This window comes from Peromyscus eremicus, unplaced genomic scaffold (genome assembly GCF_949786415.1).
Source record: "Peromyscus eremicus unplaced genomic scaffold, PerEre_H2_v1 PerEre#2#chr22_unloc_1, whole genome shotgun sequence".
Classification (NCBI taxonomy): Eukaryota; Metazoa; Chordata; class Mammalia; order Rodentia; family Cricetidae; genus Peromyscus; species Peromyscus eremicus.
In genome coordinates, this window is record NW_026734286.1 from 898,812 (window position 1) to 924,969 (window position 26,158).

At 39.7% G+C, this 26,158-nt stretch overlaps 1 protein-coding gene across 4 annotated transcripts in view; it reads left to right on the forward strand.

The window, feature by feature from the left end:
* The window catches only part of Hnrnpm (heterogeneous nuclear ribonucleoprotein M), a 47,020-nt gene that overhangs the window by 3,428 nt on the left and 17,434 nt on the right, over nt 1-26,158 (forward strand). Inside the window, exons 2-12 of one of the 4 annotated variants that reach the window (XM_059251885.1) lie at nt 6,399-6,568; nt 14,530-14,582; nt 15,505-15,512; nt 15,600-15,693; nt 18,303-18,341; nt 18,459-18,494; nt 19,435-19,588; nt 20,265-20,314; nt 21,491-21,551; nt 24,753-24,854; nt 25,980-26,024. In XM_059251885.1, the coding sequence (XP_059107868.1) occupies nt 6,399-6,568; nt 14,530-14,582; nt 15,505-15,512; nt 15,600-15,693; nt 18,303-18,341; nt 18,459-18,494; nt 19,435-19,588; nt 20,265-20,314; nt 21,491-21,551; nt 24,753-24,854; nt 25,980-26,024 (812 nt within the window). Of the gene's footprint in view, nt 1-6,398; nt 6,569-14,529; nt 14,583-15,498; nt 15,513-15,599; nt 15,694-18,302; nt 18,495-19,434; nt 19,589-20,264; nt 20,315-21,490; nt 21,552-24,752; nt 24,855-25,979; nt 26,025-26,158 lie in introns of those variants that run through there. The other 3 variants (XM_059251884.1, XM_059251883.1, XM_059251882.1) reach the window with 3 other exon arrangements.

Sequence of the window (26,158 nt, forward strand, 5' to 3'; positions counted from 1 at the left end):
GTGCTGTCAGATCAGAGCTTTGCTGTTACTTTACCCTTTGAATTTTTTTTTTTTTTTTCATGACTGGGGAAACAGATGCCAGCCTGCAAAGCTTGCTTTTACCTTTTTAGCCCCCTTCCTTGAGGGTTTCCCAAATGAGCTCTCATATTACTCTGTTTTGCAGTATTAGAGTTAAAGCTGAATTGTCTCTTTGGTAGTTTATAGTGGGATCAATGCTTAGACTTTTTTCTCTGATAGACACTGGTTGAAATGTTTTAAAAACCTCCCAAGTGGGTGCAGTGCTAAAAGGCTAGGAGCAAATAGGTCTCCCTTTTCACACCTCTCAAATTATTATTGGTGTGCTGTGTGCTAACTCTTTTTAAGTTCTTGTAACTTGATAGTAGCCTCCACTTATAAAGAGTATTATTCAGACTTTGATGTGTGGCCCTCCCTAGCTCTTAGTTACCTGTAGTACTTGTCCTTACATATTTCCTACTTAACATATACCAACTTATTTTTTTATTTTTATTTTTTATTTTGCAATACAATTCAGTTCTACATATCAGCCACGGATTCCCTTGTTCCCAACTTATTTTTGGTCTTAGTCTTTTTTTGTAGAAATACAGACAGTTTACTTACTTGTTTTTGTTGTTGAGACAGGTTCTCACTGTAGGTCATGTCGTCTTCAAACTCAGAAATCCACTTTCATCTGCCTCCCCAGATCTGGAATTAAAAGTATTCTCTACCATGCTGGGCAGAGACTGTTTATTATTAAAGAGAAACATTGCTGAGAATAGAACTGGATTAAGTGAGCTGGGAAAAAGCATATTCTCAAAAGCCCCAAACTGCTTTTGGTTATGCTGTCTTTGTTTTGTCCTAGAACTCGCTTTGTAGACCAGGCTGGCTTTGAACTCACAGAGATCCACCTGCCTTTGCCTCCCAAGCAGCTCCGGATTAAAGGCGTGCTCCACCACCACTTGTGTTTTTAACTTGTGGTGTTTTAAAAACAAAACAAACACCTGGTTTGTTTTGTTTCTAAAAGGCAAAATCTTAAGTATCTCTGGTTGGCCTCTTAACTTACCATACTCTTCTGTCCCCTGCTTCCTGGGTGCTGAGCATACAGGTGCATACTACCACACATCCTTGTTGTTGATCCTCACAGCAAGCCTTTGTGTTGCTATGGATACAGGCTATGTTGGTTTGCTAGTAAAAAGTCACATTAGACTGAGTTATGTGGTTCATTAAGTGGAGAATCTGTAGCTAGAATAATGTTCCATTAAATGGTCAGAATTTAAAAGACGTCTGTGAAGATTGATTTATGAAAGAGGTTGTTTTCAGGAGGGAAGATGGATTTTTGTCTCTGAAGACATGATCAGAATTTCAAGGTATTGAGATTTTTCTCCCAAACTATACCCTTCTCTTGATTGAGAAATTCCAAAAATAGTATAAGTGGTAATTATGCATAGGAGTGTCATGAAGATATAAGAGATGCTAGGGAGACAAAAGGCACATTAGATTGTTAGCTCGAGATTAGAATAGGAGGCTCTGTTATTTGAGTGTGTGCTATCATAGCTTTGCTGTTACTTTGCTCTTTGATTTTTTTTTTTTTTTTCAAGTGGGTTTTGTTGGTTTGTTTTCTTTGTTGGTACTCATTATATAAACCAGGCTGGCCTGAAACTCAGAAGTCCACCTCAGTCTGGGATTAAAGGTATGTACCACCATGCTGGGCTTGAGACTGTTTTAGTGTACTGAATAGAATAGAACTTCATGGTTTATATAAATTTACATAAAGGCACTCAATCTTTATATAAACTGTGACCTTTGTATATAGTATAATTTTAGTGTGGCAGAGCAATGATGTGATAAATCCCAAAGTTGTATAAAACAGGTGTTGATTTAATGTCTTGCAAATATCTAACATATTTTAGGTCTTAGCATATTATGAGATATAACGGTAGCTAGAGTTTTCCTGCCTGGCCCACGGTCAGGGCAAATCTCTCTCACCTGCCAGTCCCACAGCCGCTCAGACCCGACCAAGTAAACACAGAGACTTATATTGGTTACAAACTGTGTGGCCGTGGCAGGCTTCTTGCTAACTGTTCTTATAGCTTAAATTAATCCATTTCCATAAATCTATACCTTGCCAGGTGGCTTGTGGCTTACCGGCATCTTCACATGCTGCTTGTCCTGGTGGCGGCTGGCAGTGACTCTCTGACTCAGCCTTCCACTTCCCAGCTTTATTCTCCTCCTTGTCCCGCCTATACTTCCTGCCTGGCCACTGGCCAATCAGTGATTTATTTATTGACCAATCAGCAACACACTTGACATACAGACCATCCCACAGCATATAACAATTTGTTAGACTATTAGAAAAGATTATTTTATTGGGCTTGTTTGGAACTTTGAGTAACTGGGTGCCAGAATCTAGTTTTTCTTGGCAATTTGGGATTGAGAGCCAGTTAAGTAAAGTACATAGACTAGCTGCCTGTGTTGTCTGTGGGTTCTTTGAAAGATTACAGATTTGTTAGTTTATGTTAACGTTACAACTCAAGCACACTGACATATGCTGGAAAGTTTAACAAACACGAGAAGAAAGTGTAAAGTTTAACCCAGGTATACATCAGTAGTCCCAGCTCTCAGTAGGTAGAGAGCCAAGAGCTCTATATCATCTTCATCTTCTCATTCTCTTTCTCCTTGTCCTAGGGACTGAATCAGGGTCTTGTGCTTGCCAGATAAGTGCTTTGTTCTCCAGTTAAATCACTAACCCCGCTTTGTAACACTTTTAACAGTTTTTCGTTGTTGGCACCTTGATCAGTTCTCCCTGGGTGTACCCTTTCTTAACTTTGGGACATTTGGAAATGTCTTGAGACACTTTTGACCTTAATCTTCTTAACTAGGGGATTGGGTTTACTGTTACCTATTGAGTAGAGTTAAGACTGCCACTAAGCATCCTGAAGTGCAATGAATACAGGATAACAAGAATATCTGCCTGGGAGGCTGAGTCAAGAAGATTGCCAGTTTAAGCCAGCCTGGGCAACCTAGAGTTCCTGTCTAAAAATAAAGTAAAATAAGGGCTCAGAATTCAGTAATAAATTAATTACAAATGTTTTATTTTTCATGCACACATGCATGCGTAGATCATAGGACAACTTACAAGAGTTTGTTCTTTCCACCATGTGGGTACTGAGGACTGAACTTGCTTGAATCATCAGGCCTGACACCAAGTGTCTTTACATTTACCTAATGAGCCATCTTGCCAGCCCAATAACCTGATTTTTAAAAATGGTTGAAGAGCTAAGTGTAGTGGTGTGGGCCTGTAATCTTAGCACTAAGGAGGCAGAGGCAGGAATTAATCATCCTTGGTTAAAGTTTAAGGCTATCTTGGGTAGAATGAGACCTTGTCTTTAAGCAGGGGAGGACAAGTATTTGTGAACATCTCACCAAAGAATATAGATTGCAAATATGCACATTTAAAAAAAAAAAACCCAGAACTGTGAGTTGTTAGGGAAAAAAATAAAACCAAGATACCATTTAAATACCTAGCATAATAGGTAAACTTAAATAATGACCATGCTAAGTATCATCAGAGAGAAAAAGGAACTTGGGAGAATTATACTTTTCTTGGTAAAATGGTACTACCATTTTTGCAAACATTGACAGGTTCTTTTTTTTTTTTTTTGAGGCAGGTTCTCATGTAGACCAAGCTGGCCTCAACTCACAGAGATCACATGCCCCTGCCTCCTTCCTTCTGGGATTAAAAATATGTGCAACCAGGCCTGGCTTACTTATTTTCAGAGCAGATACTTTTAATTTTGAAGACAGTTTTGTCAGTTTTGCTTTTTCAGATTGAAATCCATTGTGAGTTAATTTACAGAGATAGTTTATAGATAAAACTTTTACATGATGCTTGTAAACTAAATTCGCTTTTTGTTTTGAGGCATGGTCTTTCTGTGTAGCCCTGGCTGCCCTTGAACTCACTCCTTTGACCAGGTTGGTCTCTAACTCAGAGACCCACCTGCTTCTGCTGGGATTAAAGATGTGTGTCACTACAACCCTACTGAATTTTAAGTTTTTTGAATGCTGTTTGTATTTTCCATAAAAACTCAACAGAGGTTATGCAATTGATACAGATAAAATTTAAGATTCTTTTTGCCGCAGGTACTTTATCAGTCTTATTTTCAATATCTTCCAGATTTGGAGTATTTATGATAAAGATGCCTACAAAGGGCCAGCAAGATGACTCAGACACAGTGGTTAAAGGTGCAGGACAAACATGGTGAAGTAGAAAACCAACTCCTAGTAGTTGTCTCCTGACCACCACATGCATTCCATGCAGCATGTACACTCAAACATACACACAAAAAATTAAAACAAAGCTGAGTGGTGGTGGCTCACGCCTTTAATTCCAGCACTCGGGAGGCAGAGACAGGTGGATTTCTGTGAGTTCAAGGCTAGCCTGGTCTACAAAGCGCGTTCCAGGATAGGTTCCAAAGCTACACAGAGAAACCCTGTCTTGGGGGGAAAAAATTAAAACAAAACAAAAATCCTGTTTATAACTCAACACTTAGGAGGCAGAGTTCAAGTCCACCCTGGTGTACATAGTTCCTAGCCACACAAGGCTACATAGTGAGACCTTGTCTCAAAAAAACAAGTCTTTCTGTGAATACTTTTGTATTATCTGCTTAAGCAGGACATGGTTTCTGTATTAAATGTTATGGATCTGGAGAGATGACTCATGGTTAAGAGGACCTGAATTTAATTCCCAGGATCTACTTGGCAGCTCACACTGTCGGTAATTCCAGTTCCAGGGGATTTGACACCTTCTCTTGACCTTCTTGGACACCAGTCAAGTACATGGTACAAATATACATGCAGGCAAAACATTCAATATACATGGAAGAAAATACTTTTAAAAAGGCAGCTATTGAGGGTTGGGGATTTAGCTCAGTGGTAGAGTGCTTGCCTAGCAAGCGCAAGGCCCTGGGTTCGATCCTCAGCTCCAAAAAAAGGGGGGAGGGCAGCTATTACTATAAGGATTTGGGAAGGAAATCATCATTAGTCTTATGGCATATGAGAAAAATAGCATTGAATATGTTAAGATGAACTTTATGGTATACTACCTGTTACATAATCTGCATTTGAGTATGAGTAAGATCTCTTTGAGGAGTTTTTTTCTGAATATATGTTCAGAAAGGCCAATATTTTGAAAAGCTGAAAACAAGAGGTAGTTCAAACCCCATTTGCTTATGAGGAAATTAGTGAGAGATTGGCCAGAACAGGATTTGTGTGCGGTGGTTCTTTGCCTACCCTTTGAGTAGTAAAACTCAGTGAGCTGCTTCTCAGTGGTGAGTCATGTGCTATGATTAACCTCAAACCAAACACCCAGCTGCTGTGGTTGTAATTTACTTTTAGCTGTAGGTAGATCAGGAGAATATGGGCTAGATACTTTACTGCCTGTGTGCTCTACTTATTATGTAGTTTATAATTAACAGATGAGCTGAGCAGTCTGTGAAAACAGACTGAAAGTATTACTGTGTTACTGATTTTTTTTTTTTTTAATTAAATGATTTTTTTAGACAGCGTTTCTCTTTGTATGGGTTGAACTCAGACTGGCTCTGCCTCCTGGGTGCTGGGATTAAAGGTATGTGCCACCACCTCCCAGTGCTGACTGATGTTTTTTAATGTAAACCTTTAAATATTTGGGATTTTGGAGGCAGAGGCAGGCGGATCTTTGTGAGTGTGAGGCCAGCCTGGTCTACAGAGTGAGATCCAGGAAAGGCGCAAAGCTATACAGAGAAACCCTGTCTTGAAAAACAAACAAACAAACAAACAAACAAAAACCAAAAAAAAAATTGGGATTTAAAAGAAAGTTATATTTAAGTACATTTCTATCCATAGATCCTCTGGTGAATGGTGACAAGTGGATTGATGTATAATTTAAGAACTTTTGTTTTTGCCAAGAAACATTTAGAGATGTGTTGGTAGATAGTGTTGTGTTAGGCAAACTTAGGTGATGGACTCCCTCCCCCATCCCTCACCCCATGCCTGGGAAGTTGGCCTCACTCCCTCCTTCTGTGTTATGCAGCATAAATAACCATACTTAAGCCTAGGATAGCACATTTCTCTTGAGCATGGGTTCTTGATAGGTAGGTGTGTTTGTTCTCATTTAAGTGAGGCTTACTCTGCCTCCTTTTTCTAGGTGTTGGGATTATAGGCATGTGCACTATTCCCAGTGTGTGTGTGTGGGGGGGGGCTAGGTTATAAGAAATGCATAATTGCAAATATCTGCTGTGAAGACCTTCATTTGGAATGTTCCAAATCAAAACCAGCATTGTCCTCATGTCATACATAACTGTGTGGGATTATAAACCTGGTACCACAGATACCACTAACATAGAAACTTTTTCTCTTGAATTCAGTGAAGGAGAACGACCTGCTCAGAATGAGAAGAGGAAGGAGAAAAACATAAAAAGAGGAGGCAATCGCTTTGAGCCATATACCAATCCAACTAAAAGATACAGAGCCTTCATTACCAACATACCTTTTGATGTGAAATGGCAGTCACTTAAAGACCTGGTTAAAGAAAAAGGTAATGGTACTGGTGGTGGAGTAGGGTAAGAAGGTTGGTGTGTCTTCTCTGTGGCTAATCTGGATTTTTTGTCAGTGGAAGCTGCTCTAGGAAGAGCGTGTGTTCTGTTCAGGTTTAGAGCTACCCCTAGATCCCTCTACCCTTTTTTTGCATTCACGCCTACATGTTAAATAGGGTGATTTATATGGTCCCTTGACCTACAAATAATTTTACTGGCTTAATAGTTATTGGGGACTTCAGTTAGGTTTGAGGGGAGTGTTTTTATGTTAAGGAAATTTATCAAATTTTTCACTCTCTGTGTGTGTGTGTGTGTGTGTGTGTGTGTGTGTGTGTGTGTGTGTTTTAATTCTGTCTTTAAGTTTTTTTTTAAGTGGCTAAGAGATAGTTTTAATTTTTGTGGGTATCCTGGAATCAAAATTTGGTGCCTGGAATGTCTGTTGCTCAGATTCTAAACTCTGTAACGGGATCTGCTGTTTTAACTGAGCTCTCCTCTGAAGTAAAGAGATGGGCAGTGGGAGAGCTCAAATCATCTCTGCATGTGGTGCTGTGAGGGTGTATGGTGTCCCGGCCCAGGCATCCAAATCCTGGCCTAAGACAGGTCAAGCGACCAAGGGCCTCTGCTACCTGGAGGTCTGAGGGAACCACCTTGCCTCTGCACACTGGTGCGTCGCCCTCTCCTACACTCTGTTTGCTCTTGTCCTCCTTTCCTTCCTGATTCTTAGCTCTGATGGTGGCTCTCAGGACTGAAGAGATTGCTGGGTCCTGGTTTAGATAAGGTAGATAAGAAGCTCCTCTTCTCCCCCAAGGGAACCTAGGATCAAATTACCCTTAATGGAGTCTCTGAAGGACTGAAAGGTATTGGTTTTCTGGAGCATTCATAATGAAGAGAGATTTGAGCTTGATTTGTTGAATGATTAATTCTAGTGACAAAGATGCCACTTGGATGGCCCTTTGGTGTGTGTGCTGGTGCCCCAGCATTGAGTTTTGAAACTGAATAATGGCCACTGCCATCATTATCCCATTACTTACTTGACCATGACATGCAAGAAGCACTAGGCACCGTGAACCTTCACAGTCACATGTGCTGTTCCCATGTGGTATTTCTCAGATAAACAGATGAAAAACTGTGTTGGTGTGAGATTTGTTTTCCTGCCTTGATCAGCCAAATCATTCCTGCCAATCCTCCTAGAGCAAGAGTGAAGTTTCTTTTGTCTGAAGGGAGTGTCATGTGGCATCCCAGATACAGTGTTCTTGGTTCCTTGGGACTGCTGCTTTAATATAAGCTTAGAATTTCTGTACAGTACAGTTGGATCTCATTCGAATTAGTTTTCGGAATAAACCCCAAATTTGTGTTTTTGTGATTTGGTTGAACCACTGACTTGCTATCCCCATTGATAATAAGGTGTAGTAGTTCCAAGAACCAGGAATGTGGCTTTGAAAATGCAATTGTTAGAGTTTTGTAAGAGATTGCAGGCCAAACTACTTTTTCATTTTTAGGAGTGTGTGAACCAGTTTTGGGACATGATGGATAAAGTAGGTGATATTTTTACTGCTTTACCATTCAGTAATTCAGTTTTGGAAGCCATGAAGCTGGTAGCAGCAGCAGGCATGACGTTTCTGGATGTAGAAGCAGTTCACCTCAATTTACTATTTTGTCCTGTATTAAGTGTGGAGCCAGCCTGGTGGTTTACTTGGAGCCTTCCAAACTGGTTCTCATATTCCCCTGGCCTACTGCCATGGATGTGGGTGCTCCTCCCTTTCAGTGTACTTTTGTTGGTGTAACTCAGAATTACAGGTGTGCAGTAAATCTTTTTATTGAATGTTAAAATGTTCTTGCTTAGTGCTCCCAGGTACAGGTTAAACTAATTACTCTGCTGTCTAAATAATTAGCAGTATTGGATTGGGAGTAAAGTGATTCATAGGAGAAAGGTTAGTTTTTCTGTAGTAATGTTTAGATTCAGTGTGTGAAGTTTAAAGACATTTACTATATTTACATATGTATGGCTTCTTAAATGTTCTTTTTATTATGAGATTGAAAATTTTTTATTTTTGTTTGATCTTAAAAAATGTTACTAGTTCATATCTATCTCTATCTCTTCTTTTTTTTTTTTTCTTTCGAGACAGGGTTTCTCTGTAGTTTTTGTGCCTTTTCCTGGAACTCACTTGGTAGCCCAGGCTGGCCTCGAACTCACAGAGATCCACCTGGCTCTGCCTCCCAGTGCTGGGATTAAAGGCGTGCGCCACCTCCGCCCGGCTCTCTATCTCTTCTTGAGATGGTCTCATCTCGATCTCTTTCTGAGATGGTCTCACTATGTAACAATGTCCTAGAACTCATTGTGTATACCAGAGTAGCCTCTGGAGATCATAAGAAACCCAAATGCCTCTGTCTCCAGGGTGCTGGGATTAAAGGCATTAATTTAATGTGTTGTCAGAAAGTCCTCTAAGTTTTTGGAAAGTTTAAGTGGCAGATTGAGGTACTTAAACCCTAAAAGGATTGGTTTCATGGTAACCATAGTTGAATAGATCACAGAGATTGGGCTGGCGTAATCAAAGCAGTTTTTCCAATCTGCAGTCTTCTCTGAGAAAACTCTGTCTTCCTGGAATAAGAGGAATAATTATTTGTCTTTACCTCCAGTCTCTGCCATTCCAAGTGTCATTAGTTGCAGCCTGTCAGAAAAGGACAGGAGCCTAAAAAGGCAGCACTGGTAATAGCATCTCATGTACTATTTCCTGACTCCTGATCTTCCTCTTCTCCTTCTTTGATACCAAGCATGTATTTTGTGTTTAATTTTACCTGTTTAGCAGCATTTTAGGATATTCTGTTAATGATCTTGTAAAAACCTGGTCACTTGCACTTTCCCCTTGGAAAATGACACAGAGCTTGTTTGGTGGTGATATAGTGAAATCAGTATTGCCCATTTTTAAGACAAGATCCATGGAAAGTGTTGTGTTTTTTTTTTTTTCTCTGAGCTGTGCTGCTGTTTTGCTCAACTCCTATCAGTGAAGGTCCTTCGTTAAGATACTGTTTTTGAACCTTGCTCTTTGCTTGACTACCTGCTCCCTGCTCCAAGGTGTCCCAGAGGAACAAAGTGAAGGTTTATTTTATTTGACTTTTTTTTTTTTTTGAGACAAAGTTTCTCGTATATCCCAGGTTGCTTCAGACAAGTGCTGGTGTGACAGGTGACTTCCATAACGTGGTCATCCTTGTTTAATGGAGGCATTACAAGTAACAGATGGTTTGATACCAGAGAGTACTGGATTGAAAAAACAATTGGGAACCATTTTTACATGAATTTAAATTAGAGGTTGCAGAACTATGATTGAAAGTAACTTTTATTATCCGTAGCTACTCAAAAAGTGGGATACTGTCTTAAAAATGTTTGACTATAAGGACTGGGTACCAGAATGAATATTTCTTTTAAACAAAAGGTGATTTTTTTCTTTTTCTTTTCCTTTTTTTTCCATCTTAAAATAATGTTGTCCGCTGGGCTGTGGTGGTGCCCACTTTTGATCCTAGTACTTGGAGGTAGAGGTAGGTCGATCTCTTAAGTTCAAGGCCAGCCTCATCTACAGATCGAGTTCCAGGACTGGCAGAGAGAAACTGTCTTAAAAAACCAAAATAATAATAATAATAATAATAATAATAATAATAATAATAATAATAAAAACAGTAATAATGTCTTACATTAATTGGAGCCCTTAAAATCCTCAGAATGAAAAAAGTTGGGTGGGGCTGGAGAGATGGCTCAGCGGTTAAGAGCACTGGCTGGTCTTCCAGAGGTCCTGAGTTCAATTCCCAGCAACCACATGGTGGCTCACAACCATCTGTAATGAGATCTAGTGCCCTCTTCTGGCCTGCAGGTGTATATGCAGACAGAACACTGTATACATAATAAATAAATCTTTAAAAAAAAAAAAAGAAGGGGCTGGAGAGATGGCTCAGAGGTTAAGAGCACTGGCTGCTCTTCCAGAGGTCCTGAGTTCAATTCCCAGCAACCACATGGTGGCTCACAACCATCTGTAATGAGATCTGGTGCCCTCTTCTGGCCTGCAGTCATACATGCTGTGTACATAATAAATAAATAAATCTTAAAAAAAAAAAGAAAAGAAAAGAAAAAAGTTGGGTGTTTGGAGCCAGCAGTGTGGAGGTGGGGCAGCTGCCACCCAGGCAAGACTCAGCTGCACTGGTGAATAAACACTGTGCCCAGTTGGAGGAAGAAAGAAAAGTCAGTGATAGTTTACTTTCAAATCCTAGTTTAGCAGCAGTCAGTTTCATTTGTATAAGCAAAGATTTCTTTAAGCCTTTAATCCATGTGTTATTATTTAACGATCATCACCTAGTAATTTCAGATTGCTGCTGACAGAAAACTGAGGCCTAGAGGGCAAGTATAGTCCAATAGAAAGCCTCTCTTGGTTCTCTGCAATAATTTACATTGTGGTTTGGTGAGGTAAAGTTGCTGTAAATTTCAGTGAAGTTCCTGCCCAGTATTCTTCATATTTTCCTGTTGGAAATTGAGCTATTATTTTGCAAGACCTGCTATGCAAAAGCACTCATGTTTAAGTACTGCTGTTGATTCCCCAGCTTTCTAGTCATTGCTATAGGCAGTAGAAAGTTTGTGCTTTTATCACTATGTATTTGGCTGAATCAGTTTATTGTTGTGTAGGATGGCTTTCCATATTTTAAGTTGTCTTTTTTTTTTTTTTTTTTTTTTTTTTTTTGGTTTTTCGAGACAGGGTTTCTCTGTGTAGCTTTGGAGCCTATCCTGGAACTCACTATAGATCAGACTGGCCTCGAACTCAAGTGCTGGGATTAAAGGCGTGTACCACCATGTCCGGCCTTTTTTTCCCTTCCCTTTGAGATTAGGCTTTTACTGTGTTAGACTTGAGATCCACCTCCCTCCAAGGGCTAAAGACATGCTCCCAGCTGAAGTTGTCTTTATGAAATGTGCCTTTAATCTGTGCGATTTTTCCCTTAGATTGACTGAATATTGACCACTATGATACATAGAAAGCATGCTCAACAGTGTGTCCTGCTTTCTTTCATACACACATTTCCTTCAAAAAAGAAAGAAAGAAAGAAAGAAAGAAAGAAAGAAAGAAAGAAAGAAAGAAAGAAAAGAAAAAAGTATCTAAGTATGGTGACACACCCCTGTAATCCCAGCAATTGGGAGGTGAAAGCAGAGGATTGAAAATTTATAGGCAAGCCTGGGCTGCATGAGACCGTCTCAAAAAACAAAAAATAAGGACTGGCTTTGTAGGTAAAAGTGTTTGCTGTACAAGGTAAAGACTTGTACAGCAAGCTTGAATCCTCACAACTAAAGTACAGTAATCCTACAAAGAGATGGCAGAATCCTTATCGTTCACAAGCCAGCTACACTGGTATATGCAGAGGTGAAAATGAGACTGTACTTTAATCAAGGTGGGAGGCAAGGGCTGACACTCCTAAGGTTGTCCTCTGACCACCACAAAGGTGCCATGGAACACATGCCCCAACTCACACTAGTGTGTGCATGTGTGCACACAAACACATAAAAAGATTCCAAGAAATATGAAAGGTCCTAGGTTCAATCCCTAGCACAAAAGCCGTACATACATGTATTTTCTTTAGTAAAGCTTTGGTTTCTATATTCTCTTATTTCTTTTTCAGTCTTTTTTATTTAGATACTTTGACATTTAAAGCTGCAGTAGATTTGTTTTAGCGATCTACTCTTGGGATTCTGTGGATAAGCTGTACTGACTACATAAAACAAATCTTTGACATACTAGAACAGAGGAGGCTATTGTCTTCTTTTTAAAGCCTTCATGATTACCTTCCTCTAGAGAATTGAGAATTACAAACAGGAGTAACCACTTGAATTCTCTTGTGGTATCAAGATTGGAATATTACAAACTTGTGAAAAGCATAGTTATTGCTGATACTGCCGCAGTTTAGAAATACTTATTTCTGACCCACAGAGAAAACATTTCTAAGAGGGAGACCATTTTTAATCAAACGTTAGTGCACAGGATTGAAGCTGGATGTGTGTCATCACTAGAATGTCAAATGGAAAAAGCTATAATTTTCTTAACTTGGTATTTTGTTAAAATGGTTATGACTGTGGAAAAAGTTTGTTTTGGACTTTGTTGTTTTCTAGGTTGCAGTAACATCGTTTTGATTAAAGTGTCTTTTGGCTACAAGCTAGAAATTTCAAGTCAACAGTCCTTGGATTCTGACAAACTTAAAAGTTGTCTTGAGGTTGATTTTGTGATTCTTTTATTTAAGGTTATTGGCAGTAGTCACAGCTGGTAGGAGACAAATTTGGAATTTCTTCACTGTTTTGACACTAGGCATTTTCATCAGTGGAGATAAGAGCTGTTGGTCCTTGAATGGCTGCTGCTGTTGAAATAAATGGCTTTTAACATGGCTTCAGAAGTGGTCATGGAGCTTTTGAACTGCTTTAACTTTTATAAGGGTAACATAAAGCCAACATGTATAACTGTTCCTTGGCTGTGATCAGTTTTTGTTGTTGTTATTTGCCTGCACAAAATATGTACTCAGAATCAACTATAATGGTCCCTCCCATTTCATTTTTCTTTCTTTGCACTGATTCTCCTTGTTTTGTGCAAAGTACCAGTTCTGTAACATTTCAGGAAAGACAAGGCGGGTGAGGCTATAAACTTTGAACACTTGGCCTTCAACCACTGTGCAACTCCATTAATACATCCTTAAGATGTTCGTTGTGTTTGTGAAATAATTTTGTTTTCCATTTGAATCTTTACTTTCTGTATTGATTTTAAAAATCCTAATTCTTACTCCTTTGAACAAAGGAGTTTAAGTAGGGAGGCCCTGTCAAGGCCTTTAATGGGTTATTTTTACCCTTGCACTGCTAAACTTAAGTGAATTGAAGACTAATATCATAATCATCCTTCTAAGGATGTGAGTGATTGATTCCTAAGAAATCCTCATTATGCCCTTTTTTAAACTTTGGAAATGTGATTTAGAGGTTGTTTTCTAGAAGTTAATGCTTTGAGCCATCTTCAAGTTCAGCAGCCATTTTGGTGGTTGTCTAGATGGATTTAACATCTGGTTATGGTGGTCATGAATTGGCAATCCAAACCTTGGGGAAATCTGCAGAAATTTTGGAAATCATTTGCTATTTTTCCTTTTGCATGTAGCTTAGAATCATGGTACTGTGTTTAACTATCTTGTTGCAAACTGAGCCCCAAACTTGAATTTGTACCCTCTTAGGGGCTTTTTAGAAAATGGTAAGAATAAGGCCTGATGCTATTCAGACTTAACAATTGTATAGTCAGTATTCTTTCTCCAAACTGGTGCCTCGGACTGTGTGCAGAATTCAGCTATAGAATTTGTGAGGCTCAGTACAGGGGAAAAAAAAAAATGATGGTGCTCTTGTTAAAATATTAGAAATTTCAGTATGGTGCTTAAAACCTAAATAAGCACAGGGCTTTGTTACACAGTTTGCACACACAAAGCTGGCCCTGAGGTTGTGTCTATATTCCTTTTGGTTTATGTATAGGCACATTCTTGTATTTGTGGCATGTGAGGTCAGTTCATTGGCGTTGTGATGTATGTGTTGTTTATCTGACTTCACCAGTAAGAGTATATCTGTAAAACTCTTCTTCCTTACCCTGAAAGTAAGTCTTGCAGAATTCTTTCCTGTAGATTTGGATTGCCTCTAGTCATGAGTGAGCATTATAGATAGGGAAATTGATAATGGAAATCTGTGGAAGTAGCGTGTTTGTGGTGGGAGGAAAATCAAGGACATATTGTTAATGACTTTTCACCTATTTTACTGCACACCTGTAATGCCTAGTTTGGTGGTTTGGAGAATATGGAGTGTTTCTGGGCTTTCTTATAAGGCAGAGGCTCCATACAGGGTTGCTGATGATTGTTCTAAATTCCCATTGTTTTCTTGGCTTTTCTCCCTTGGTTTATGTGTCGTCTGGAAACTGATTTGTAGTTGGTGAGGTAACATACGTGGAGCTCTTAATGGACGCTGAAGGAAAGTCAAGGGTAAGTGTCTGAGAGAATTTCTTCTGTGGATTTACTACATGAAAATGTAACTGTATGGTGGCGTGGACTCGAATGAAATCAGGAATGAAATCAGGAAGGCAGTGAGTGCTCATGTTACTGTAGCCATGTTTGATTTTGCCAACATTCTAGTAGGGTGGGAGGGGGCTTGCAAACAGGAGTCCCGCTTTTCCAAATGGCTGGCCAAAGAGCTTTCTGGTATTCTGTTTGGATGCCCAATTTGGATAACTGGGGACCATTAGCAGCATTGTCTCTTTGTTTAACAGGAATTGGCTGTGTGTGAATTATGCATGGAATTTTAGTGGTGGTATAATTAAAGTAAAAGTGTGTTCTTGTTTAGAAAATGTTATTCTTGGTTGTTTGCTGATTTGAAAGTTGTGTGAACCAAAGATTCTGAAAAGTAGCCTTTGTGCCAGTAAATTGTAAACCACACATTACAAACCTGAACGTTCAAAATTGGCCTAGTTTAATGAGAATATAAACTACTTTCTGTTGTGCAATAGAATGGCTTAGAATAATCAAAAGGACGAACTTAGTTTATGGAAAGGTTGGACTTAGTAGGAGTATGGTAAGGATTGATTGAGTACAGAGGGAAGCAGATCAAAAGTTTGTGTGATTTCTTGGAGAAACTGATTTAGGTCTGCTCATTATAAGTTAGCAGCTTTAGTGTAGTGCTGGTAATTTGTAGGAAAAGGAGATTAAGGAGCCTCTAGCTTTTTACAAGGAAGGCTAGGTCATGCACTTCTGTCAGCTTCCCCTTAGAAGGATTAATTTTTAAAATCCTGACCTTTGTTACATAAATCATATCTTGAATTTGTTCATGACTGTCATTGATACTTACTGTTTTGTTTTTGTTTTCTTTTTCCCCCTTGCTCTTCTGACTGGTCTGTGGCCTCTTTCAAAGGGATGCGCGTAAGTATTACCTACTTACACTTACTGGCATTTGAATTTTCCAAGTTGTAGGACTGTTTTATTTATTTGCTTTTGACTCTTTTATAGTGTTGTTGAATTCAAGATGGAAGAGAGCATGAAAAAAGCTGCTGAAGTTTTAAACAAGCATAGTCTGAGTGGAAGACCACTGAAAGTCAAAGAAGTGAGCTCTTTTTTTTTTTTTCCCCTCCTCTCCTTGGTGTTGGTGATGGAACCCAGGGCCTTATACATACTAAGAAAACAGTCTGCTACTGAATTACATTCTCAGCTCAAAAGTAAGGTATAATTGTTTGGTGAAGATAAGAATGGTCCTTGACGAAAATGTATTGAGTAGACCAACCTGTTGTTTTCGTTTATTTGGTTCTTTGTTCTTTTAAGACAGGCCCTGTAGTGAAGAGAGTCTTTATATCCACCAGTCTGAATGCTATTCTTGTCCCATCTTTGTTTTTGGTTTTGTTGTTGTGTTGTTTTTTGAGACAGAATCTTGCTACAAAGCTTTGATTGGTCTCAAACTTGGGATCCTTCTGTCTCAGCCTCCTAAGTGCTGTGATTGCAGTGATGTGTCACAGTATGCCTGCCTCTTTATTTTTGTGTATGTAGTGTATACCTGTGTGTACACAGGTATGCACAGGTGTTCATGCTAGTGGTGAATGTTGGGTATCTTCCTCTGTCACTCTCCACCTTAGTTTTTGAGATAGATATTCTTACTGAACTTGGGGCTCACTGTTGAAGCTAGACTGGCAGGCCAGTAGACTCCACAGATCTTCCTGTTTCCCATTCCCTTAAACACTGCAATTACAGGGGCTGGAGAGATGGCTCAGCAGTTGAGAGCACTGGCTGCTCTTCCAGATGTCCTGAGTTCAATTCCCAGGAACCACATGGTGGCTCACAACCATCTCTAGTGGGATTTGATGCCCTCTTCTTGCATAAAGGTGTACATGTAGGTAGGATGCTCATATACATAAAATAAATAATTAAAAAAAAACACTGCAATTATAAACATTCTCTAGTACCCCAGCTTTTATCTGGGTGGCTGAGGATCTGAGCTCAGGTACTAACGCTTGCTCACTTTGTCCCCTAGCCATCTCCTTATCCTTCTTTTAATTTTGTAAAATGTATTTATTACTCATCTTTATCAAATCCAAATCAAGTTTCTTTTGTTTGTTGGTTTTGTGGTGCCAAAGATTGAATCCAGGGTTTTTTGCATGCTAGGCAAGCATTCTGTCACTGAACTGTGTTCCTGACCTCCGGAACTTTTTTATAGGAAATGTTCCAATACTACTACTGCCTATATTATTTACCTCCTTGATTGTGTGTGTTGGGGAGGGGTGGTGTTAGGTGTCTGAGAACATTTCTTTGCTGTGTAGCCCAGGTTAGCTTTTAACTCAGGATCATCTGTCTTTCCTGCCTGAGTGCCGAGATTAAAGGCAGGTGCCACCCTTCTTGACCTTTTCTTTTTTGGAAGGAAGACAACTTATTTGGGACTTAAAGGAAAGCATGGGGGGGGCGTAAGTAATTTCTTGTGTGTTCCTGATAAATTGATAAGGCAGGGTTCAAGAATTATGTCAGGCTGGAAAGATGGTTCAGTGGTTAGGAGTACTTGTTGCTTTTCTAGAGACAGTCTGTGTTTGATTCCTAGAACCCAAGTGCAGATGGTTACAGTCACCTTTGTAACTCCAGCTCCAAGGAATCTGATGCCTCTTCTGGCCTCTCTTGGCATGTCCACACACACACACACACACACACACACACACTCCTATAAGGACATATAGATGTAAATAAGATAAATAAATGAGATAATCATGCCAGCATCAGATTTCCATAATTTTGTTCAGGTGCCAATATACTGCGTTGACTATACCTGAGTGTCAGCACCTTGTACCCCTGAGGGTTTTTTTTTGTTGTTGTTGTTGTTTTTTTCCCCCATTGTAACTTGGTTATAGACCTATGATTTCAAGCTTTTTGAAAAACCATTGAGTTTTACACAAATTACACTAGTTAGTAAGACTCACCCATACTATGCCTGAAGGTCTTGTTTCAATCTGGAATTTTCAACTCAGGTCAGCCAATCCTTTCATTACCCCTACCTTTTCATTTTAGTTAAATTGATTGTTTTCAGCTTTTGATTTTTATGTTCTTTGTTTCTGAACTGTTGCTCTTCCTAGAACTCTTCTAGTTGCTGTGGTTTATTTCATCCTGTTAATAATTTGAGAAATGCCTTTTGTATAGTCTATTGGTCTCTAGGTTTTTTCTTTGCTTGTTTTGTTTTTAATTCAGTGTTGGAAATGAGAGTGCCTGGTACATACTGTGCCGCTTGATGAGCTCTGCTACTACTAAGTTGTGTCCTCCGACTTTAAGAAGACAGATTTACTCAGTACACTGCCAGGGGCATCAGACTGGACTCTAATAGAGTCCCACCTAAAGTTTTTTACCTTTCTATTTTGAGACAAGGATTCCTTAGCTTCCTAGACAGGCTTTGAGGTGAATCTGTAGCTCAAAGCAGGCCTTGAACTGCTTTATCAATCCTGAGTATTGAAGTTACAGACCTTCACCACCGCCATTATCATGCTTTACTGAGAGCCCTTTTAAAATTTTACTTTCTAAATTATTGTTGCTGAGGATTGCAATTGTGAATACTATGCAAACACTCTTGTCACTGAGCTGCACCCCAGCAGAGGAGAGCCTCTGCAGTGGTGAAGGCAGAAGTTCCACTAGTCTCTGCAAGCCTACCTCTAACCCACTTCTGGCTGTAACACTTTGTGCTTCTTTCAGGATCCTGATGGTGAACATGCCAGGAGAGCAATGCAAAAGGTGATGGCTACGACTGGTGGGATGGGTATGGGACCAGGTGGCCCAGGAATGATTAATATCCCACCCAGTATCCTAAATAATCCTAACATCCCAAATGAGATTATCCATGCATTACAGGCTGGAAGACTTGGAAGCACAGTATTTGTAGCAAATGTAAGTAAATGGGAACATTCTCTAAAATAGAAAAACAGGGAGGGATGGAAATAATGTGAAAACAATATGCATGCTTAATTTAAATTAAAATAGAAAAATAGACAACTTTTTAGACTGATCTTGTCACTGTTGTACAAGTAATTTAAAGTAGGCTTAAGATAGCTTCTTTTTATTTTAAAGTAGGCCTTTGGGTTGGGCTTTGTTCTTTGTGACCACTGACTGCTTTTGTGGCTTCAGAATTGACCTTGGTCCTACTGGGGTCTTCTTTACTGAGGTTTTCAGATGTTTACAAAAGCAGTAGCTGGGTTTGTGTCTTCATTGGGGTTTTATTTACTATAGTTTTGATACAGGGCAAGAGTAAACAGACAGTTTATGTGTCTGGAGTGAATGATGATATCTTTATCTTCTGCAAGGACAAATACTTTTAGAACAAAGTGGGTTCAGGAGTGTTGCTAAGACTTAAAAAGGAGGATGACTTTTTCTTTTTTTTCTTTTTAATTAGTTAATTTGTTTTTTTGTTTGTTTGGTTTGGTTTTAGGGGGGTGTTTTTTGCTGTTTTTTAGAGATAGGGTTTCTTTTCGTAGCCCTGGCTGTTCTGGAATTCACCCTGTAGACCAGGCCGGCACCTGCCTCTGCCTCCTGAGTCCTGGGGTTTAAAGTGTGTGCTACTCACCGCCTGGCTGACTTTCTTTTTTTTTTAAGTGTGAGGGTAGGGGGGAATGTTAATTCAGTAAATGTGAGGAGACTTAAGCTGTTTCATTTAAGAAGAGAGATAGTAAATAGCAGAGTTAAGGTCAGGCTCTGCAATTGTACTTCAAAAATTCTACTAAAGTTGATTTTCTTATGAAGTCAGCCAAAGCAAGTCTTATTAAATGGTAAAATGTGTCTTTTTTTCCCCAAGAGGTTTACCTTGAGGTTTTTACTCTCTTCTTTCACCTAGCTGGATTATAAAGTTGGCTGGAAGAAACTGAAGGAAGTATTTAGTATGGCTGGTGTGGTGGTCCGAGCAGACATTCTGGAAGATAAAGATGGGAAAAGTCGTGGAATAGGCACTGTGACTTTTGAGCAATCCATTGAAGCTGTGCAAGCTATATGTATCCTTCTGTGGGAGTTAAGTTCATGGCAAACAGTGGACACAGCACTGTTAGGCATTAATAGTCCTAAGTATATTATAATAATAAAGTAGAAATAACTGTATCTTCTCTGTGACTAGACTGAATAAATTACTACAGAATCTGAAATTTTTCTGGAGTAGAACACAGATGGATAGAGGGTGTGGTTGCATCATAGGCATATGCTATGAATGGTCTTTTCTGGTGTTTTGTTTTCAGAGGAGTTTAGGAAATGGATCACTTAGAGAACTGGGGCTTTTAATTTTTTATAATGCCCCTATGGATCCTCTGTCTCTTGTGAGTAGACATGGTTTGAAGAGGCCCCCCTCTCCTTGCACTAAGCTTGCTCTGGGGTTACATCTTTTTAAAATCATAATAAAGTATGACTATAGGAATTAAACTCGAGACAGTTCCTGGGTTCCTTACCCAGAAAACATGATACTTCTGAAATGGTAGAACTCTTGGCCTGTTGAAAACTGCTGTATCTACATACCAGAAGGATTTTGTAGTGTAAGATCACAGATAAAGCTTCATAGCTCAAAATAATTGAAATTGCTTATGAATTCACAGAAAGGACTGGTAGCTGTGGAGTTATTCCCTTTTTTAATCATTTTATCTTGCGTGCAGTTGTTAGAAATAACCTTAATTATAATACCAGCTATGTTTAATGGCCAGCTGCTGTTTGATAGACCAATGCACGTCAAAATGGTGAGTTACTAGGATCACTTTCTTCATAATATGTTCAAATAAGTTAACAAAAATGTAGAATTACTAAAACTACACATCTAGCCCTTAAACTAAACCTACATGTCATTGTTTAGTAGACTGTAGAGTGATGAGCACCTTTGCTCATGCATGTCTTGTCTGTAGATTTCTGTCTGGTTCACTGTTAACTGCTACGTTCAGGAAGACTGTTGAGTGTCCTGCTTGAGCAAGTGATCAGTTACAAAGAATCCTTTGCATAGAGCTCCAGTTTTCAAAGTATTACCTACAGTGTTTGGCTAGTATTACATCTGTAGTGAACAAATATTTGATTCAGACAGCTTTTAAAGGTCTATTGAAGTTCAGTTTTAATAAACAATAGCCCTGCTATAATGTTGCCAAAGATAATAATAGAAACAGTACTGGAAGATGTCGAGAGCAGTCTGGTTAGAATTCAAATTGAGGAATAAAATAAAAGGAGCTATAAATTCTCTTTATTTCAGTTTAATTCTTTGACTAGCTATGTATTCATAGGCCTCAAAAATACATATGTGAGCCTCACTGGTACTTCTTGCTTAGGTCCTGCCCCACCCACCCAGTAATACAAACTTTCGTTGTTGTTGTTTTGTTTTGTTTTTTTTGTTTTTTATTGAGACAGGTTTTTCTCTGTGTAGTTTTGGTGCCTGTCCTAGATCTCACTCTGTAGACCAGGCTGGCCTTGAACTCACTTAAAGGCCTGCACCACCACCACCCAGTCTACAAATGTGTTTTTATTCTTCCTGTTGGCACAGAAGATTAAAAGATGCTCCCATATACCTCTTTATGTTTGATATAGTTATTCTGTGTCATAGTTTATTTATATTTAACTGGTTGTCTGATTTGTGACACGGCCTTTACACATGGTGATATTCTTCTGGGCTACATCTCCAGACCTGACTCTTTGTTGTTACTGTCTTTTGTTTTGTTTTTGTGACAATTTCATGTAACTCAGACTGGCCAGGAACTTGCTGTGTATCCAAAGCTGGCCTTAAATTCCTGATCCTTCTGCTTAAGCCTCTCAAGTGCTAGGATTACAGGTGTGCAGCACAGCACCTGACTTCTCACTGGTTGTTGAGGTAATTGCTTCCATCTTTTGCTGGTGCTGTAATAGATATTGAGATCTTTTCCTTTTTTTTCCTCCAGGATGAGAGGGCCTTACCAAAGGGAGACTTTTTCCCTCCTGAACGACCACAGCAACTTCCCCGTAAGTATTTGAATTATACTAAGTAGAAAACCATTAGTTATATTTACACTTGTGAAAGGTTAGCCTGGGGGTTCTCTTGATTAATTTGTTTGTCCTGTCACCCACCCTCACCCCACACAGGGTTGTACTATGTAGCCCTGGCTAGCCAGAGATCTATTTGCCTCTGCTTCCCAAGTGCTGGGATTAATAGTGTGCACTGCCATGCATGTCTTGACCAGTCTTTTCTATAGATTTTTCAGGGTAAGAAATGAGTAGAGAAATTCACAACTTGAATTTTCGGTACTGGTGCTGGTTCAGAGGATAAAGGCATTTGATGCAAAGCATAATGACCTGAGTTCAATCCCTGGGACCCACATGGTGGAAGAAGAGGACTGATTCCTACAAGTTGTCCTCTGACTTCTGGTTGTGCACCAAAAGATGCATGCTGTCTGTCCGTGGTGGTCTGAATGACCCTCGTTGGCTCATAAATTTGAATGTTTGGTTCCTAGTTAGTGGTACTGTACGGGAAGGATTAGGAGGTGTGGCCTTTTGAAGATGGTATGTCACTGGAGCAGCCTTTAAGGTTTCAAAGGCCCACAACATTCCTGGTTAGCTTTCTGCTTGTAGACATGTGAGCTCTTAACTACTTCTCTAGCACCATGTCTGCCTTCCTGCTGCCATACGCTGTGCTGTGATGGTCATAGAGTCTAACCTCCTGGAATCATGAGGCTCCAAATTAAATGCTTTCTTTTAGAGGTTGTCTTGGTCCTGGTGTCTTATCACAGGATTAGGAAAGTAGCTAAGACACTGTCTTACTACTATGTCTCACACACACAATTTCATTCATTCATTTGTTTGTTTGTTTATAGGAAGGGCTCTTGGATTATACCGTGGCAAAGCAGGCTGCCCAGATGTAGAGGGCAAAATTAGGCACTGAAAATGTCTTGGGGTGGTTGGGCAAACAAATTGGAAAGGTAATGAACGCTAAATTGCACTGAATTTTGCTATATAGTCTAGCAGTTCCCCTTTCAGGTATGTTCCAAGGGTGAAAACCGTATGTTCACACAAAGAAATTATATAGATGCTTAGTATAACATGACTCAGTATTCAAAAAGTAAAGCCAGGCTTGGTGGTACACACCTGTTACTGGCACTCAGAGTCTGAAGCCAGCATGGATACACAGGTAGGTCTTGTCTCAAAAGAGGAGGGGAGGGTATTGCAAGGGATCTGTTAGCTTATAGATACATAAAATCTGGCAGATTCAATTGATGTAATAGTACTTAGTCAAAAGGAAAAGGAGGAAGGAAGGAAAATGCATACACGATGCAGTACAGATAAACCTTGATTCCAACACTAGACATTGTCCAGAACAGGTGGATCTAAAAAGGCAGCAAGTAGTTCAGTGGTTGCTGAGGAGTGACTGCTACCAGGGGTGAAGTTTTTTGGAGTGATGAAAAGGTTTATGAAATTGTGATGATTGCTAGCTTGAAAGAGGCCTGTGGCTTTAAGAATAGATTAGAACTTTGGGTGTAACGTTCAGTGATTGGGTGCATGGCTAGCAGTTAAAATCGCTCAGCACCCAAAAAGGATCAGAAAGATAGGAGATGCTTGTCTGTTGAAAGGACCATATTTCCTTACTACCCATCTGCAAGCAGGCGATCACTTACCATGTTTGCTGTGACTCTTATTGATGCTTGTTCTAGAGGTAAAGGAGCACTAGACCCCAGGGATCCCATTATTCTGGTTCTTGGTCTCTTGACATGGTTGAAAGGGTTGACCTCAGAGCTTTGAGTGCTTTAGAGTAGTAAGCCTTGGTGACTCCTTGGAGCTGTTGCCATGCAATTAAAAAACCTAGTTGTTAGCCAGATTAAGTACCTAGAGCCTGTCATAGATTTTTGTTGTTTGTTACCTTGATTTTAGTGCCAGGTTTTAGTGGCTTTTTCCAGATACCAGTCTGTATTCTTGTGTTCTTGTTTGAGTTTGTGGAGCATAGCAATGAGGATACGCTTTAGAATGTAGAATTCTTGAGGTAGTGGCACAAATCTGCAATACCAGGACTCAGGGTAGAGGCAGGATGGTCTCAAGTTGGAGGCCAGCCTTGAAATGCATAGTGAGACCTTAATATCTAAAAGAAGGGGACAAAAAGGGGGGTGAGGGAGAAAGGTTAGTTTTTTGTTTTTTGTTTTTTTAAAGAATAAAAATGGAGTAGGGGTAGGGTCAGGCATTGTGCATAGCTCTAATCCCAATATTCAGAAAGCAGAGTCATGTGGATCTTCGTGAGTTTGAGGCCAGCCAGAGCTACATAGTGGGGCTATGATAATTTTATTAATTTATTTTACTTATTTAGTACACTTATTTATTTCCTATATGTGTGTGCATGTACGAAGGCTTGTAGGTCAGAGGACAATTTGTAGGTACCAGCATTCTAGAGGTAGAACTCAAGTTGTCAGGCTTGGGAGTAAGTGCCTTTACCCCTGAGCCATCTTGCCAGGATGTGAAATGACTTGTTAGCTGCCCTTATTGTTTTAAGCACATATTACATACTCCAGTCTGACTCTGTGAGCCGGGGTTCGCACACACGCGGCCGGTAGCAGATAGGAGAGTGCCGCTGTGTCTGGAGCTGCCTGGGGCACAGGGAATGCGCTGGCTTTGCTAGAGTGCCACGCATTTGTGAAGCTCTGGGTGCTCCCCAGGGGGACAGAAATTTGCCTTACTTGGGTGCCAGATACTACTGTAATTAATGAGGTGATTCCACGTAATTTATCTGGTACTCGAGAGGTTTATTTCTGGGATAACTTACAGCCAATAGGGGTTGGTTACAGGATCTGGGAGAGATGAGGTACCATCCAGCGGAGAACTCTGGCTTGGTTTCCCATCCAGCTTCCAGGACCACGAGGTATCCAGAAGGGCCAAACACATACGCACCTCGAGTCTAAGGGGCTCCTTCTCAGCCGTGCCCCAGGGGCAAGTCATAGGCAGGTGTGACAGTTACCTGCTGTCACTCTAGGGACAGTGTTTCAAGGTCAAAGCTGGAACAGCTACCCACTACAGTGTACCTTCATAATGAGGGTGTGTAGGTATATAGGTGTTGAAGTCAAGTTAGGCTCTGGGCTTGCTCGATCTAGGGATGAAGCATGGCAGCTAGAGCATACCAGTTGTCTTGCCTCTGGGGGTCACCATGTTTTGAGAAAAGGGAATCCATACTCTATCTGCTTCTTCCAGATGGACTTGGTGGTATTGGTATGGGTTTAGGACCTGGAGGACAGCCTATTGATGCCAACCACCTGAACAAAGGCATTGGAATGGGAAACCTAGGGCCTGCAGGTGAGAATTGTAGTGTGCCTACACTGGGGATAACTGGGGAAATTCAGTTTATTAAAGTCCACTATTAGGGCAGTTGAATCTGGAGTTTTTCAAATAGGATAAATGCAATTGGGACAAAATCCCCTCTTCATCTCAGCCTCGTGTTCACAAAAGCAGTATTGTTTTTATTGAGTTAAAAAAAATTTAAGCTACTATGCCTCTTCATCTTAGTCTCATGATAAATTTTGTTTGAACAGAGATAGGCCATTAGTTGGTCTCACCCAAGGTCACACTGAGTAACAATGCAGGCTACTGACTGCAGGACCACAGCTCTGCCATTGGCACCCTAAGTCTGTCAAAAAGACCATTTTGTACCTGAGATTGACATGACTTTTTCTAGAGTTGTGGGCATTAATAGAATAAAAGGAATTTGAAAAGCTTTTGTGCATGACAAACAAAACTCCTGGGTCACAAGGAAAAATAGACAGTGTCTTTGTTCAGGAAGACAGAAAACCTAAAGAGTGAAAACTAAGCTGTGTTCATTTTTAAGTTTGTAATGTATTTCTGTGCTATTAAGGCATATTTTATTCTTTTGAATCTAGACTTGGGCCTTTCATAGGATCATTTGAAATGGTGATACGGATGCTCCTCTGCCTCACCACTGTCAGTTTTGCATATCCCTGTGCTCATGGTTCTACCATTCTTAGCACATTCTTTCTGATTGGAAATGTGGGAGGGAGCTTTTGTATTTTAGAAGCTACTTTATTATTATTTAAAATTTGCTTTTAATAGGGGTTTTATTAAACATCTATTTCTGTCCAATAACATTCTAAAAAAGTGAATATTTACATACTTTGTCTGATCGTTATATTTTATATTTAATGGTGTCTGGCTTGTTCACTTAATAAGATTACATAGGCTCTAATTTTAAGCCACATTTAAACTTGGTCTGTTTAAAGTTTTTGCTTGAAATATGATACCTTTTGACAGTTAATGGTGTTCACCTCACCTTTGATGAAATACAATAACATCAGAGAGCTGCTTTATATTCATTATTCATTTATTGGTTTGGAATTTTGTGCTTTTAAAGTTTAAACATTACTGTTTTGACATCAGTTTTGTTTGCATTGACTTTTTCTTTTAAAGGAATGGGAATGGAAGGCATAGGATTTGGAATAAATAAAATTGGAGGTAAGATTTAAAGTGAAGTACACATGTAATCATTTTTAAGTGTTTTCCTCTCATTTTCCTGTCTTCGAAGCCTGGCATGTCATTCTCCCTTTTTAGAAGTTTGAGTCTAGGAATTACTTGTTTTATTTGTCCAT